This window comes from Dama dama, chromosome 25, assembly GCF_033118175.1.
Source record: "Dama dama isolate Ldn47 chromosome 25, ASM3311817v1, whole genome shotgun sequence".
In the NCBI taxonomy this organism is placed as follows: domain Eukaryota; kingdom Metazoa; phylum Chordata; class Mammalia; order Artiodactyla; family Cervidae; genus Dama; species Dama dama.
The window spans coordinates 42,304,537-42,319,688 of record NC_083705.1 but is presented as its reverse complement, the minus strand read 5'-3'; the positions used below and the strand labels follow the sequence as shown (position 1 = coordinate 42,319,688).

General features: G+C 40.4%; 1 protein-coding gene across 4 annotated transcripts in view; it reads right to left on the bottom strand.

Moving 5' to 3' along the window:
* DAB2 (DAB adaptor protein 2) overlaps positions 1 to 15,152 on the bottom strand; it is a 56,172-nt gene that overhangs the window by 20,347 nt on the left and 20,673 nt on the right. For all 4 annotated transcript variants that reach the window (XM_061129893.1, XM_061129891.1, XM_061129895.1 and 1 more), the window contains 3 exons: positions 4,310 to 4,502; positions 3,163 to 3,302; positions 2,265 to 2,363 (listed from right to left, as the gene is read on the bottom strand). In XM_061129893.1, the coding sequence (XP_060985876.1) occupies positions 2,265 to 2,363; positions 3,163 to 3,302; positions 4,310 to 4,400 (330 nt within the window). In that variant the 5' untranslated portion in view covers positions 4,401 to 4,502. The remainder of the gene's footprint in view (positions 1 to 2,264; positions 2,364 to 3,162; positions 3,303 to 4,309; positions 4,503 to 15,152) is intronic.

Here is a 15,152-nt window from a genome sequence, read left to right as displayed (position 1 = left end):
GGAAAAACTATAGCTTTGACTAGACAGACCTTTGTTGGCAAAGTAATGTCTCTGCTTTTTAATATGCTGTCTAGGTTGGTCATAACTTTTCTTCCAAGGAGCAAGCGTCTTTTAATTTTATGGCTGCAGTCACTGTCTGCAGTGATTTTGGAGTCCAAAAAAATAAAGTCTCTCACTGTTTCCATCGTTTCCCCATCTATTTGCCATGAAGTGATGGGACCAGATGCCATGATCTTAGTTTTCTGAATGTTGAGTTTTAAGCCAACTTTTTCACTCTCCTCTTTCACATTCATCAAAAGGCTCTTTAGTCCTTCACTTTCTGCCATAAGGGTGCTGTCATCTGCATATCTGAGGTTATTGATATTTCTCCCAGCATTCTTGATTCCAGCTTTTTCTTCATCCAGCCCAGCGTTTCTCATGATGTACTCTGCATATAAGTTAAATAAGCAGGGTGACAATATACAGCCTGATGTATTCCTTTCCCTATTTGGAGCCAGTCTGTTGTTCCATGTCCAGTTCTAACTGTTACTTCTTGACCTGAATACAGATTTCCCAGGAGGCAGATCAGGTGGTCTGGTATTCCCATCTCTTGAAGAATTTTCCACAGTTTGTTGTGATCCACACAGTCAGAGGCTTTGGCATAGTCAATAAAGCAGAAGTAGATGTTTTTCTGGAACTCTTTCTTTTTCAATGATCCACTGGATGTTGGCAGTTTGATCTCTGGTTCCTCTGCCTTTTCTAAATCCAGCTTGAACATTTAGGGTTTGAAATAGCTCAACTGGAATTCCATCACCTCCACTAGCTTTGTTCACAGTGATACTTCCTAAGGCCTACTTCACTTCGTATTCCAGGATGTCTGGCTCTAGGTGAGTGATCACACGATCATGGTTATCTGGGTCATGAAGATCTTATTTGTATAGTTCTTCTGTGTATTCTTGCCACCTCTTCTTAATATCTACTGCTTCTGACTTTCCCAACTCAAACTCAAGTGAATGGCATATCTAAGCTAGAGGAATGTTCACAAAGATTCTTTGACAATGGCTCAGCCAGGTTAGAGAACCATCCTAAGTATTACTGGGGCAATTACCCCTGGGACATTCTGGAAGTCACAAAATTCTGTCATCAAACATTTACTAACCTCACTTAGATGTTCATGTCATTATCCAGGAATGTCATATGAAGGGGGCTTATTGATTTAGTAGTGCCTTCCCCTCAGTTCCCTATTCTCCTTTCTCTTGACCCTTTCAAGTAGATAGTAGGGCTCAACTCTTGAGCATATTATTATATTGTTATATTAAGCATATTATTATATTGAGCATATTATATATAATATAATATTATATTATATTGGGCATATTAGGAAGTTTGGGAGTAAGAGAATGCTTGTGAGGAAAATCTGTCACTATTCTCTGGCAGGCTTATGAAAATAAAAGTCAAAAGATAAGGGACAGTAGTGGGACAGTGGGGAATTCTTACCCAGCAGTGCAGGAAGGTAGCAGGATGGCTAAGCTGTACCAGGATTCCAGGGTCCTAAGTTTGACCGATGGATTTTTGCATATTAAATAATGGGAATCTCTAGGAAGGGCTGAATAGCAATGGGAGATCTCCCCACAGTATCCTGATACAATGAACTATTGTGTAGCAATAAAAAACCATTTTAAATGGATGAATCTAATGTTATATTGAGTGGAGGGAAGAAAAAAATCCCAGAACACTTGAAGTATGACAGTTTTTTGATAAAACTCAAACAAACCAAAATTAAGAAAGACTATTCATGTGATAGAATAATAGCAACCACAGAAAATGAGCAAGGTGACACCTACGGGGTGAGAAGGAATGGGAGAGGGAAACAGAAAGGAAGATGTTTTGTTCATCAAGTTCACCCATGACCAATATATTAAAATAGACCCATACACAGATCTATGGCAGAATCACAAACCAGGGGTAAGGATTAATCTCTTAGTCCAAAAAATACCTGACTGATACTGGTACCTATGGTATACCGGTGTTGAGGTTAGACTTATTGACTTGAGGTTCACATCTATTACAGGAAATAAAATTCAAAGTAAAGTATCATGACTCCTCACCTCCTACTCTGTCTGTTTCTTGCCTGTTACTCCTGGAGAAGTGCAGCAATATGTACTATTTCCCTTTTTTTTTTCCTACAGAATTTTGAAAAGGGAAAATGGCATCTGAAATTTACGCCACAAATTATTTGTCAGACTCAGATGGTCAGAAAGGTGTCAGCAAAAGTGAATTCTTACCCCAGTTTTCTCATCAATGATTTTTATTCCAGAAAGAGAAATATTGACCCAGATCCTTTGCTTGTGTTGTCCCTGAGACCGAGCAGCTGCCGCCATTCCCTGATGACATTGGGAGAACAAGAAAAACTCTAGTTAAAAGCACCCTATGATGCCTCTGACTCTAAAATTTTAAAAGACAATCAGCTTTGTTTTCAGCTTGGTTTACCATCTATGAAAGGATTAAGCATCTTTCATAACAGATAGCAGGATTAAATGGAAGACAGCGAGCCAGGAGATCACTAGTTAGCTATGTGAACTTGGGCAAGTCCTTCTAATTCCTTTGGCCACTGAAGAGTCACTGGCAAAGACAAGGAGATTGGACGGGAAGATCTTCAAATGTCTTCAAAGATGTTCCTTCTAGGCCTTGTCTTATTTAATGAGTATTACTTCCTTAATGAGGTTTGTAGTGTGGCAGTATTAGAATTTAAAAATTTAAATAAACCTAAAGGACTAACACTAAATAACATTTATTTCAAAGTAGAGTCCTGAGTTTTACCCGAATACCTCCAGGCTCTGAAATTTGGTCTGCTCAAAGGAAAAGGCATCTAGGGTCCTGCTGTACATGACTGCATGCTAAGTTGCTTTAGTCGTGTCTGACTCTTTGCTACCCCATGGACCGTAGCCCACAGGCTCCTCTGTCCATGGGGATTCTCCAGGCAAGAATACTGGAGTGGGTTGCCATACCCTCCTCCAGGGAATCTTCCCAACCCAGGGATCAAACCCCAGTCTTCTGCATTGGCAAGCAGGTTCTTTATCACTGAGCTACTAGGAAAGCCATAAGTAAATACAAACTTCTAATATCACTTCCTCTGTTGGACATTTGCTTAACATAGCAACAAATTATCCTTTCCTCTGTTACCTTTAGTTTCATCATAGAATCTTGGCTCATTTTATCTCCTCTTGCATCTGGCACATCATCAATGCCAATTAGCTTGGCCTTGTATTTCACACCATCACCTTTGAATCTTGCCAAAAGATACTCATCTGTCTTTTCGGTGCCTGAGAAAAGAAAAAGTTAAAGGATCAAGTTTATACATGTGCTGAAATATCAGCCCCAAGTATGACCAGAAATGCTGTAGAATCTAAAAATCTGAGTTACATAAACCTTGATTATACTACAATTGATCAATGCAACATTCCACCATTATCCTTACTTCCTCTGAGTTAAAAAAAAAAAGAAAAAAATCACACTGTGTAAAACTGTGTATGGCATTGGGGTGGAGAGAAAATAAACTTTTAATGATGCAGAATGGGCTGAATTATAGGAAACTTATGGGAATATGTGAGATAGGATTGGGGGATATTCTGGGATATTTGTCATGATAGTTATAAAAATATTTTTTAAAAAGAATATAAGGAGGCTAATACTTTTTCTAATAAAAGGAAAATAAGCTACTGCACAATTTACTAACATTTTCTAACCATCAATAAAACATAAGAGAGCTATGGGTAAATTTCCTTGAAAACCATTAAGATGATTATTTCATCAATATAACTTCTTTTGCTTTTCTTCTCATTCCCATTTCTAAAGCATGGATGTGAAAGGCAAAGAAATCATGGCATATTCTCAAACTATGAATGATTAAGGATGCTGGCATTTTCTAGTGGTACTTTTGTGTCAAAAGAAGAGGGTCTTATAAAATAAAGATCTTGATTTTTATAAAACAGCTACTTCAGTAAAGCAAAATTGTACATAGGTTACTGAAAGATAACTATGTAATACTTGACAGTTGCATTTTCCAACTGAATAATATCTATGAAAGTTTCCCAGCAGGATCCAAGTTGAGGCAATTACTGGGTTCATATATATATATGTATGTCTTATCATAGAGGAATTGAACCAATCTCCTCCGCAAAAGTCTTATTTTCATATTTAGGAGAACTTGAGACTTGGCTGAGATTGAATCAAGGCAAGGACCAAATCTTACTTTCCCTTGAACTTCATCCTTCTTCACTGGTAACCACCACTAACTCCCCTCATAGGGCTCAAGAAGATTTCTCCATACCTTTCTTCTTTTCCTTCTTGGATGGGGCCTTTGGTGCAGCCTGTTGGTCAGGCTGACCATTAGTTGCACTTGTTTCTACTTCGTTAGACATGGCAAGAAGGCAGACGGCCAACTCCAGCACCAGCAGACTCTTAGTGACAGCAGGCGATCCCTGATGGAGTCGTCTCAAACAAACATAACCGGCTACAGACACCTGTGGGCAGAGTTTAGAGGCACAATGAGATCATAACACAGCAAACCCAGACTTTATGTCCTAACAGGCCCACAACCAGTGACTTCTGAGTGTAGTTCTTCAGACTCATTTTGTTCTTACTTCTCTGTTAGACTGAACTCTGACAGCACAGGAGTGGGTAGGACTGTTTCCTTTGTAGTTTCCAAAATGGAAAGAAGGTATTCACTAGGTTTTCCTTAAGTAATTATTATCTGGTAATGTGATTATAGGTATGACTCCTATGTACAAAATAAACAAGCTACGAGGATATATTGTATAGATGGGAAATACAGCCAATATTTTATAATAACTATAAATTGAGTATAATCTTTAAAAATTGTGAATCACTATGCTGTACATCTTAAACATATAGTGTTGTAAATCAACTATATCTCAATAAAGTAGAACTGTTATTATCTGGCTGAGAAATTCGTATTGGAACTTTGGATAAGAAGCTAGTATTAAAGATAGGGATCAATACATGTCACATGTAGGGGCTTCCCTGGTGGTCCAGTGGTTAAGATTCTGGGCTTCCACTGCAGGGGGCACAGGTTTGATATGTGGTCAGAGAACTAGGTCCCACGTGCCATAGCTTAGAGTCACATGCTGCAGCTAAAAGAGCCTACACGCCGCAACAAAGATGCTGCATGCCACAAGTGAGAACCAGCACAGCCAAAGAAATATAAATTGCAAAATTTTTTTAAATTTCAAAAAAATGTTCTCACCGAATGAATATACTTTGTGCTATTATTTAGCATTATTATCCTCTAAACAGCTTTCCAGGTGGCACCGTGGTAAAGAATCAACCTGCTAATGCAGGAGATACAAGGGACATGGATTCGATCCTTGGGTGGGGAAGGTCCCCTAGAATGGTAACCCACTCCAGTATTCTTGCCTGGAAAATTCCATGGACAGAGGAACCTAGCAGGCTATAGTCCATTGGGTTGCAAAGAGTCGGACACAACTATGCACACACAGGGGTGGGGGCCCTCAAAACCGTCTAGAATGTTCTCCATAAAGCTCCCCCATGTATCGCAGCACGTAAAACAAAAAAGCAAAGTCATTGCAAGCACACAGAAGCGAGTTAACATTTCAAAAGGTTCTTTCGCCTCTCAGGAGTGAACATTTCTATACTGCATCAGAGAGAGAGCTAGGGAAGGTTAGCTTTCTATGTGAATTGAAGACAAAAGGCAGAGAAAAGCCACTCACAGTGTGGAATCCTGTGAGGAACACTTAGGGGCTCGTCCACTAGTCTCACCCCAAAAGCTAGCTTCATTCTTTGCAATTTTAATAGTCTTTTGAAACACATACACACACACATACATAAAATCTATGTATGGTTAATGTTATCTGAATTATTGCATTTGAAGATTTAACAGTTGTTTTTGCTCAAAGACACCTGACTGGTAGGTACCTAGAGAGACAGTCTATTTACAGGTAACAACATTAGGAGACTTGAAGTCCTATTTGCCCATGACTTAGTTGGAGGCCAGGCACTATTAGCCGTTTAACTGCATTAACTCCAGAACACTCATGGTAACCCTGTGAGTAGTATGATGCAGTATTATTTCACTTTTCCAGAGGGAAAGCCAAGGCACAGAAGTTTTAAACAATGCAGCTGCTGAGTTAAAACCAGGTCTCCAATCCAGGCTGTCTGGCCCCAGACCAGAGTTCCTCAAATGCTACACTGATGAGTCTCAAACGGGAAACCTCATGTTGGCTGCAGAGATGTTCTATTACATACTTGTAGTGTCCTTCACCTCCCCTCCAAAAAGATACACCCAAGTCCTGACCCCTGAACCTTTGTATGTGACCTTATCTGAGTAAAGGCTATTTCTAACTGTCATCAAGTGAAGGCTTTTGAGTTGGGATCATCCTGGATTTGGGAGGGTCCTAAATTCCATAACTAATGTCCTTATAAAAGAAAGGCAAGAGGAGATTAGAAGCACAGAGACACACTGCAGAGGTGATGTGAATACAAAGGTAGATATTGGATTGATGCATCTACAAATCAGGAGTGCCAGGATGACCAATGTCCCGCAGATGCTGAGACAGACGTGCAATGAATACTCTCTCAGCACCTTCAGAAGGAATAAATCCTGATGACATATTAATTTGGGGCTTCTGGCCTCCAGGACCATGAGAGAATAAATTTCTGTTGTTTCAAGTAACCCAGTTTTTGGTAATTTGTTGTGGCAGCCCTTGAAAACTAATACAACATCTCTGTTTTTTTGTGTGTCTTGGTTGATTTCTAGTGGCTTCAAGATTTATTTTCCAGCACTGTGATAAATCTCCTAGTCATATTCCTAGTCTTCTAATTTCAGGAAGCCAATAATAATGCTCTTCTTTCAAATCAAGAAGATATTTCCCCATGTTAACAACATCAGGAAGTGAGACCAAGCTCTGATCTAAGGAGAAACATCAACATCCATCCTCCCGCATCCTCAGCTTCTCCCCTCGGGCCCTTTCCTTTCTGAGTTGCTCATCGTATCTTAGAAATAAGGAAAACACTTCCAAGTGACCCCGCAGTCCTCCAGTTACCACTTCATGATTTAAACATCTAAAATTGATGCTCTCTTCCTCTCAAAGGACTATTCATCTTAATGCTAATCTCAGAAAGTCAACTCCAACTGCTAATGGCTCTTCTGACCGAATCCAATTACTTTGCTTTCATTCTTTTGAGCGTATCTGACGGCATGCATCACACATCGATACGTTTTTGTGAGCCCCTTTTCCCCCCATTTTTTTTGCTCCCATGACAATCTTGAAGTTCCAGTCCATGGCTTATGTTCACTGAATTAGGATAATCTGAATTTTTTCTTAATGAAGGCATTCTAAATTTTATTTTATTTATTTTTTATTTTTTTTACTTGAAAGATGTCACTTTATTGGCTTTTGGCTTACATTTTTCTTTTTTCTTTTTCATTTATTTTTATTAGTTGGAGGCTAATTACTTCACAACATTGCAGTGGGTTTTGTCATACATTGACATGAATCAGCCGGCATTCTAAATTTTAAAGTAAAGCTTCCCCACTTAATCTTGGGCCTCCTCTTGCACTTAGGACAAAGATTGAGACATTTTCATTTTATATTAAATATTTTACCCCTTGTTGTTTCTGTCGTTCAGTCGCTAAGTTGTGTCCGACTCTTTGCAACCCCATTAACTGCGGTACACCAGGTTCCCCTGCCCTTCACTATCTTCTGGAGTTTGTTCCAGTTCATATTCCTGCATATCTTTAAGATCCTTTTCTTTCATTCTTATATAGAAACTCCAATATTTCTCACCTCTTTCAGAAATTTTTTCCTTTTTGACTCCTTTCGTTTTTGAATTAGCAGAGCTGCCTTATCTCTCATTTTCCTACCCATTCCTGCTACTTGTTTGTCCCTGAAGACTTCCACTCCTTCCTACCCAATTCTGGCAGGAAAGAACCTGGCATAAGAATTTGTTGCCCCGTCTTTGAAGTCTAATATCATACTTTTCTGTAGGATATTATTGCTGACAAGAAAAGTCTTAGCTCATTAAACACAGCAAATTTTATTCAAAAGTGAGTATTTTAAAGGAATTTGAGAAATGCCACAAAGCATTTTGAGGGGGCTTGGGAGAGGGAATGGTGGTGTGTGGTTTAGTCATAAAAATGATACAAGACATAACAACCTTATAACTCAAGACCAGGCATTAAATCTGGTGTCAGCAGACAGCTTTCAAAACGGAAGAGGTCTACAGTGAGTCGTGCTACCATGGTTTTATAGCAAAAACTTCTCTTGTTAGCCACTGAATTTCAACATTCATAGCATTAGGATTGTTTTAAGGTACTTGGTATTCTTTGACTATATCCTTTCTTGGTTTGGGGACGAGCAGTTACAAGGAGCAGGGGAGAAAAAAAATGGGTATAAAACGTTCCTTTAGCATCTTAGCATATTTTTTGAAGAAAAGGAATGTGTCTGTTGGGTTGTAATAGCCAAGGGCAGGTCTCTAATGCAGGCCATACAATTTAAAAATTATCTGTGCTTCCTGAAATGATTGGAAGGTAGATTTTTCCCACAGGCTCCAAGACTCAAAGATAAATCTCTTCATAAAGAAACATCAAAGGTTTACCAAAAAGTTTTTAGCCAAAGCGTACAACCAGTTATGTGTATAAGAGAGTGATAAACACTCACGTTTCTCCACAGGTTTAAAGAGAAATTCCCTCATCACAGACCTCCCAAATGCCCAAGTTACCATTTGACCTGCGGGAGACAGAGGAAGTCTTGCTTCCAGACTGATGTCCCTCTGTACGAATAATCAACTTAAATCCAGTGTTTAAAATTCAAATGCATACTCCTTCCAACAATGTTACAGAATTGTCAACTGTGCTCATAAAACCTCTAATAGATTTTATAATGAATTGATTTTTGGGAAGGCTTTGAGCCTGAAAAAGGAAGCTGAGGACCAAAAGAGACCCTACCATTTCCTGTGACTGCTTTCCCAAATTAGGGTATTGTTGAAAGAAAAAGAAAAAGAAAAAAAAAAAGGCATCTATTTTAAAGCTCTAGTAAGGTAAAAAAGATTTTTAACTTTTATTTTTAAAGGAGAACCACTGGGGGTAGGACAACCAGCAAGGATAGTCCTTCTGACTAAGGACCGAAAGTTAATCAGGAAACACACACAAAGGATGTGATCATAAAACATGGATTACTAATAAAGTCCAAAAACATAATCAAAAAGTCACATGGACTGCCCCCTCACCTCATCTAAACCTAGCTGGTTTGTTATTCTAGTTCTTAGGAATGATCTGTTTACTTCTTTAGAAGCCCAAGAATAGAAATAAGATGATCATCTGAAAACAGATGAGAATCTAAAGTTACTGTATATTTTGACCCCTTTTTAAGGTCTAATACAGAATAGAAAGTTGTAAATGAAAACTATGCTAAGTCAAAAAAATGAGCTTCATTTGAGTGAAGATCTCTAACTTGGATTTTGGACTTCATGCAAACCATGTGGGGACTTCCCCTTTCCACAGCACAAGAATCAGATGATCAGGAGACATTTTGCAACATTTTTTGTTTTTATGGTTTCTGAGAAAGTTCTGCGGAATGTATACCAGAAGGCTGTGTGAGTCACCTTAAGATGATTATGTCCTTTACACTAGAAAACAATCTGCTATAGTTTATTTAGCACTTAAAGTGATTCATGCAAGTATTTAGAACCTTGGAATACGGAGCATAGGGACACACTTGTGCAGGGATAAATTTGGCTGCTGCCTCGTTATTCTTCCTCACTTTTCCATCAGGAGGAATAGTATTGGCATCAGCAACGATTCTAATGAATGACTACAGGGTTCTAAAGCAACATCATGACACAAGTTTGCCACCTCCCTCCCAGTCTATCTTTTTACCTATTATTCGGAGCAGATAGGAATTTTCCTGGTCAGTCTCAATGCTGGTAAAAGGAATAACTTAAGAACTTATTTAAAGGTGGCCGCATTCTACAAATGATAGAGGACCTGTTTTTAACATTAAGGGGAATAGTACAAAACCCTAACCTACCAAGCCCTTTGAACACTTGTCCTCGCAGCTCTGTGAATAGAATGTGTCTCCATCTTATGAATACTGAAATGGACTCAGTAACACAAGATCAATCACTAACTAGCTGATGGGCTTTAATTGAACATGATCTGTGTTCCCTTTCTTTTTATATATGCTGCTGTTCTTATCTTTTTTTTTTAAATTCCACTGATGTTAACCTGTATTCCTCCAGCTGCTTTCAGAGTCATAATCCCATGGACTTTCACATATCAGTTAACTTTCCAGAAAGAGCCGCATAAAACAGACACAGGAAAGGGAGTTAAGGAGAATCAAGGACAAAGCAACATCGATGTCTTTGCTAGTGTCTAGCACTTTGGAAGGGTCAGAAGTATGCTTCCTTGTCCTTTGGAACCTTTTGCTTGTCTCAGCTGAGATACTGAACTAGGACATGTGAAATATTAACCTCAGGGCACATCTTGGGGTCCAAGAGGGCAGCAAACAGCCTTCAGCACTATCTTCAAAGTAGCCTTTTGAGAATAAGGGACCTTATCAGAAATGATGCAGCCAAGTTGCTGATATTTGGTGCAAAACTAGTCTCCCTTAACTGCTTGAATCCCTATACTGTTAGGAAAACTGATTCTACCCTGCAAAGGCCAAGCTGAGTAGACAGTAAGATTTTTGCAGACTATTTAATTGGGGAAATGAGACTATGTTAACACACATTGAAAAGGAGTCCTTAGGAGATTTTCTTGTAAATGCTGACTCTGCTGTAGGGGCCTCAGGAACAAAATGTGCCTGAGTCAAGGAGGTATGCACTGGTTAGGCATTTACAGAGAGCACATATCATTGCCTGTAACCCCTGGGAAGGATGCTGCAGGAAGACAGGACTTAGAAAGCTCTGAACTGGAAAACTTCTCCAAGCCTTTGAAACCAAGTCAGACCAGAGTTAAAAGTTCCCCAGACAGTTAATTTGGGAAAGAGGCCAGATAGTGTAGCAGGTCAGAGTTCAGGCTAAGAAGTCTTTCACATTTTCACTACTTTTTAGCTCTATGGCTTGAGTCAATCTATCTAATATTCATTTCTTCACCTGTAAAATGGGAATATAATTTGTAGTGTTGTTATAAGAAATCATTAATAACTGATGCAGAGACCTCAGTGCCTCAAATACAGAAAGCTCTCAACATGTGGTAACTACGGTTAAATCACGTCTAGGTTTCATGGACAATTCAGTTCAGTCACTCAGTCATGTCCAACTCTTTGCAACCCCATGGACTGTAGCAAGCCATGGACTATGTGTCAGGTATAGAGTCTTGTGTTGTAGTTGACACTGCTTTTCCACACCAAGTGTTTAAATGATTTTAGAACAAGTGGGACCAATAAGTAAATAGCTAGTAAGTCAAAATACTGTTAGAACCACCTCCTGTCCAGCTCTGGCTTCTGTGACTGTAGAAGATAGGTTCTTGCTTGGAGAATCCCAAGGGCAGAGGAGCCTGGCGAATTACAGTCCATGGGGTCACAAAGAGTCGGACATGACTGAGCGACTAACACACGCACATCTGACAGGAATAGGACTATGGGAATAAAAACTACACCAAGTTATCCGGAGAGGCCTGTTCTAATGAATTCCGAGTCAAATCTTGGCCTCCATTATCACCACTGGCAGTGTGAAGGGTCTACCTCACATCCCCTGGGGAACTTTTATGAGGAGCTCTTAAGTTGTCCAAGTCCATGACACACGCAGATCCATTAAGTTGGAATCTATGCGGAAAGAGATGCAAGCACCAATATATTTTAAAGATTCGCAGATGATTCTAATGCACTGACAAGTTTGAGGTATAAGTCTAACTTCCACAATCCTTTGTTGCCTTAAAGAAACAAATACCAAGTGGGTTAGGCTACTGAACTGCAAGAAACCTAGGGAATAATTTCATCATACCCTTTCATTATAAGGATTAAGAAACTGAGGGCAACAAAGAATATATAACTTGTCTAACTGTTAAACAGCTGGTTGTAGATAAGAGTTGGTACCAGGAAAAATCTAGATCCTAAAATGAGACTCGAGTGTCCTATTTTTAGAGGGTATGAGTCTGTTTTTTTTTTTTTTTAAAAAAAAAACAAACAAATTATTTTTTAAGAAGTCCATACAAGGCCCATTATATTGAGACTGAACCAAGAATGAATTAATAGATATACCAAAGAACAGGAAGATAAATGAGCAGAATAGCTTGAATAGATGTTTTCTGAACCGAAACAGAAAAAGGAGTTTATGGGGTCTAATGATACAGTATCACTAGATCCTCCTTTGCTAGGTAGCTGGAGTCCTACCTGGTCAAACTAGCTCACAAATGCTAATTTGGCTGCTTGGAAGAAAGTATTTGGCTAGGCTTGAGACGCAACTCACAGATCAAAGAATTCACATTATTTCAGTACATTCTCTGCTACTCAGTACTTGGCCTTTTAGTTATTTTTTCTAAAGCCTGCTAGGAAGTTTGAGTTCTTCAGTTGGCAACTTCCAATGTTCTTGACTCATTATGACCTCTCAATTTTGTACCCACCTCCACCCATTTTGTTTTTAAAATAAGTTTTTATTAGGAGTATTTCCTAACAGAGCCTAAAGAACAGTCATCATAATAAAAGTGTTTAGGAGAGTTTAAGACTTTAAAAACAGGCTTGCATGTGTCACTTCAGTTGTGTCTGACTCTTTGTGACCCCAAGGACTGTAGCCCTCCAGGCTCCTCTGTCCACAGGATTCTCTGGGCAAGAATACTGGACCAGTTTGCTGTGCCCTCCTCCAGGGGATCTTCCCAGGGGTTGAACCTGAGTCTCATGTCTGCTGCATTGGCAGGCGGGTTCTTTACCACTGGGAAGCACCCAAAATAGGGGGCTTCAGATAATAATGTTATTATCTGAATAATAACATATATGTAATATCTGATATGTTATTATCTGAATGAAGACCTATTCCCTAGACTGTGCAATGCAACCAATTCACTAAAAATGTTTAAAAATTACTCACAAGGTGAACTGAAGTATTGTAGATGATCAATTTTACAATCACATTACTTAGTTGTTTCAATGCAATGACGTATTTTGAAGACTTTACTAGGATTAGAAAAGGTAGAATGCATAGATTCACAGAGTAACTTGTGTAAGCTGGGCACAAGTTAATATGCTTCTGTGAACAAAGACACAGCCAACTGACTCTAGAATCTCTCCTTACACTTGGTCAAACTCTAGGAAAGAAGGTACTGTTGGAAAATCTCTGAGGTCTATGGACCATGTAGAGTTTTTGTGAATACAGACACATGATGCTTAGGATTGGATTAATCGACCTCAGAGAGTATACCTGTCTCAACATTAACATCTCCTTTTACTCATGCCTCAAGAGCTATGTGGGGAAGAGAGATTGGGAAGGTAATGACTGCATGCTTGAGTCAGGTTCATAGATGTTTCATTAAGCACCATCTTGAACTACCTTATTAGCTGCTTCTCTATTAGATAATATATCACCTATGGAAGGATACATGAGTGATTCTCATTAATCCTAAGGAAAGGGATTCTCCAGGCAATAATACTGGAGTGGATTGCCATGCCCTCCTCCAGGGGATCTCCCTGACCCCTGACAGAAGGAAGATCTCTTCTGTCTCCTGCAATGGGAGGTGGGTTCTTTACCACTAGCGTCACTTAGGAATCCATTGTTCTGGAGGAAAGGAAATTATGCCTTTTGAGGGGGTAGGCGGGGCTTGGAAACAAAGGCTACCCTTCTCCATACACCTTGGGCTTTAGGTCAGAGGTAGCTGGCAACTTAGTAGGTAAATTTGTTTATCAAGGTAAGACATATCTGGGAAATGGCCAGTGGATTGAAGTGGTCCAACATAGAGTGGGAATGTGGGGGGAGGTATGCGGGGAAGGGGAGGGAAAACTCCTTATGTCTGAGGAACAGATGAAAAATAAGAAGGCTAGATTCAAGCCCGGGGCTCAGGACTTTGCTGGTGACACCGTGGATGGGGATCCACCTGCCAATGCAGGGGATACGGGTTTGATCCCTGCTCGGGGAAGATTCAACATGCCTCAGGGCAACTAAGTCGGTGTGCTGCAACTACTGATGCCCACGCATCTTAGAGCCGCATACCATAATTACAGAGCCCACACGCTGCCACTGCTGAAGCCTTTGTGCCCAGAGCCCGTGCTCCACAACAAGGGAAGCCACCGCAATGAGAAGCCTGTGCACCGCAATGAAGAGCAGCCCATGCTCGCTACAACTAGAGAAAGCGCAGCAATGAAGACCCAGGGCAACGCCCCCTCCCTGCCCCCTTGCGCCCTTCAAAAAAGACCAGACTCACATGTCAGGGTCCCCAGCTATGTCTTGACTGTCCCCAGTCAAGAAGACATGCTGGCACTTTGGGCAGGCTTCAGTACCCTGGTTCAGGTGGCGCTAGTGGTAAAGAACCCACCTCCCAATGCTGGAGACCTAAGAGCTCTTCCTGGGTTGGGGAGATCCCCTGGAGGAGGGCACGGCCATCCACTCCAGAATTCTTGCCTGGAGAATCCTGTGGACAGCGGAGCCGGGTGGGCTCCAGTCCATAGGGTTATGACTGAAGAGACTTTGAACACACAATACTCTGGCTGGTGAGTGGTACGTGTGAGCACATCGAAGGAGCTGTGTGACCTGCGGGCCTGTGGGGACACGATGGAGCCCTGCAGAGCACTTCTGCCCCCACCCGGGGACAGCCTGGCGGGACCAGAGACGGCACCCCTGCCTCAGTCACCAGAGCACTTGCTTCAGGGACAAAAGTCACCACGGTGTTGTGGTAGCACAGTAACTCACCCTGGGTGCTGTTGTAAGGCCGGGGACCCCGAGCTGCAGTTTTAAAATCTGAATTCAGAAGAACTCTACTTCATACTATTAGATAGTAAAGGATACTATATTTCATTCTGCTTCCCTCCCATTCTAAAGGCAAAGGAAGAGAGTAGAATACTCTCTTTAGAATAAAGAATAAACAATCTATGAAATATTGTTAAGTTTTTTTTGTTTTTTTTTTTTAAGGACTAAACTACTAACATGGAAGCCTCTGGAATTCTTCTATTGCAGGGCCTCTGGGGTTGTGATTTGAGAAGCATCATGGA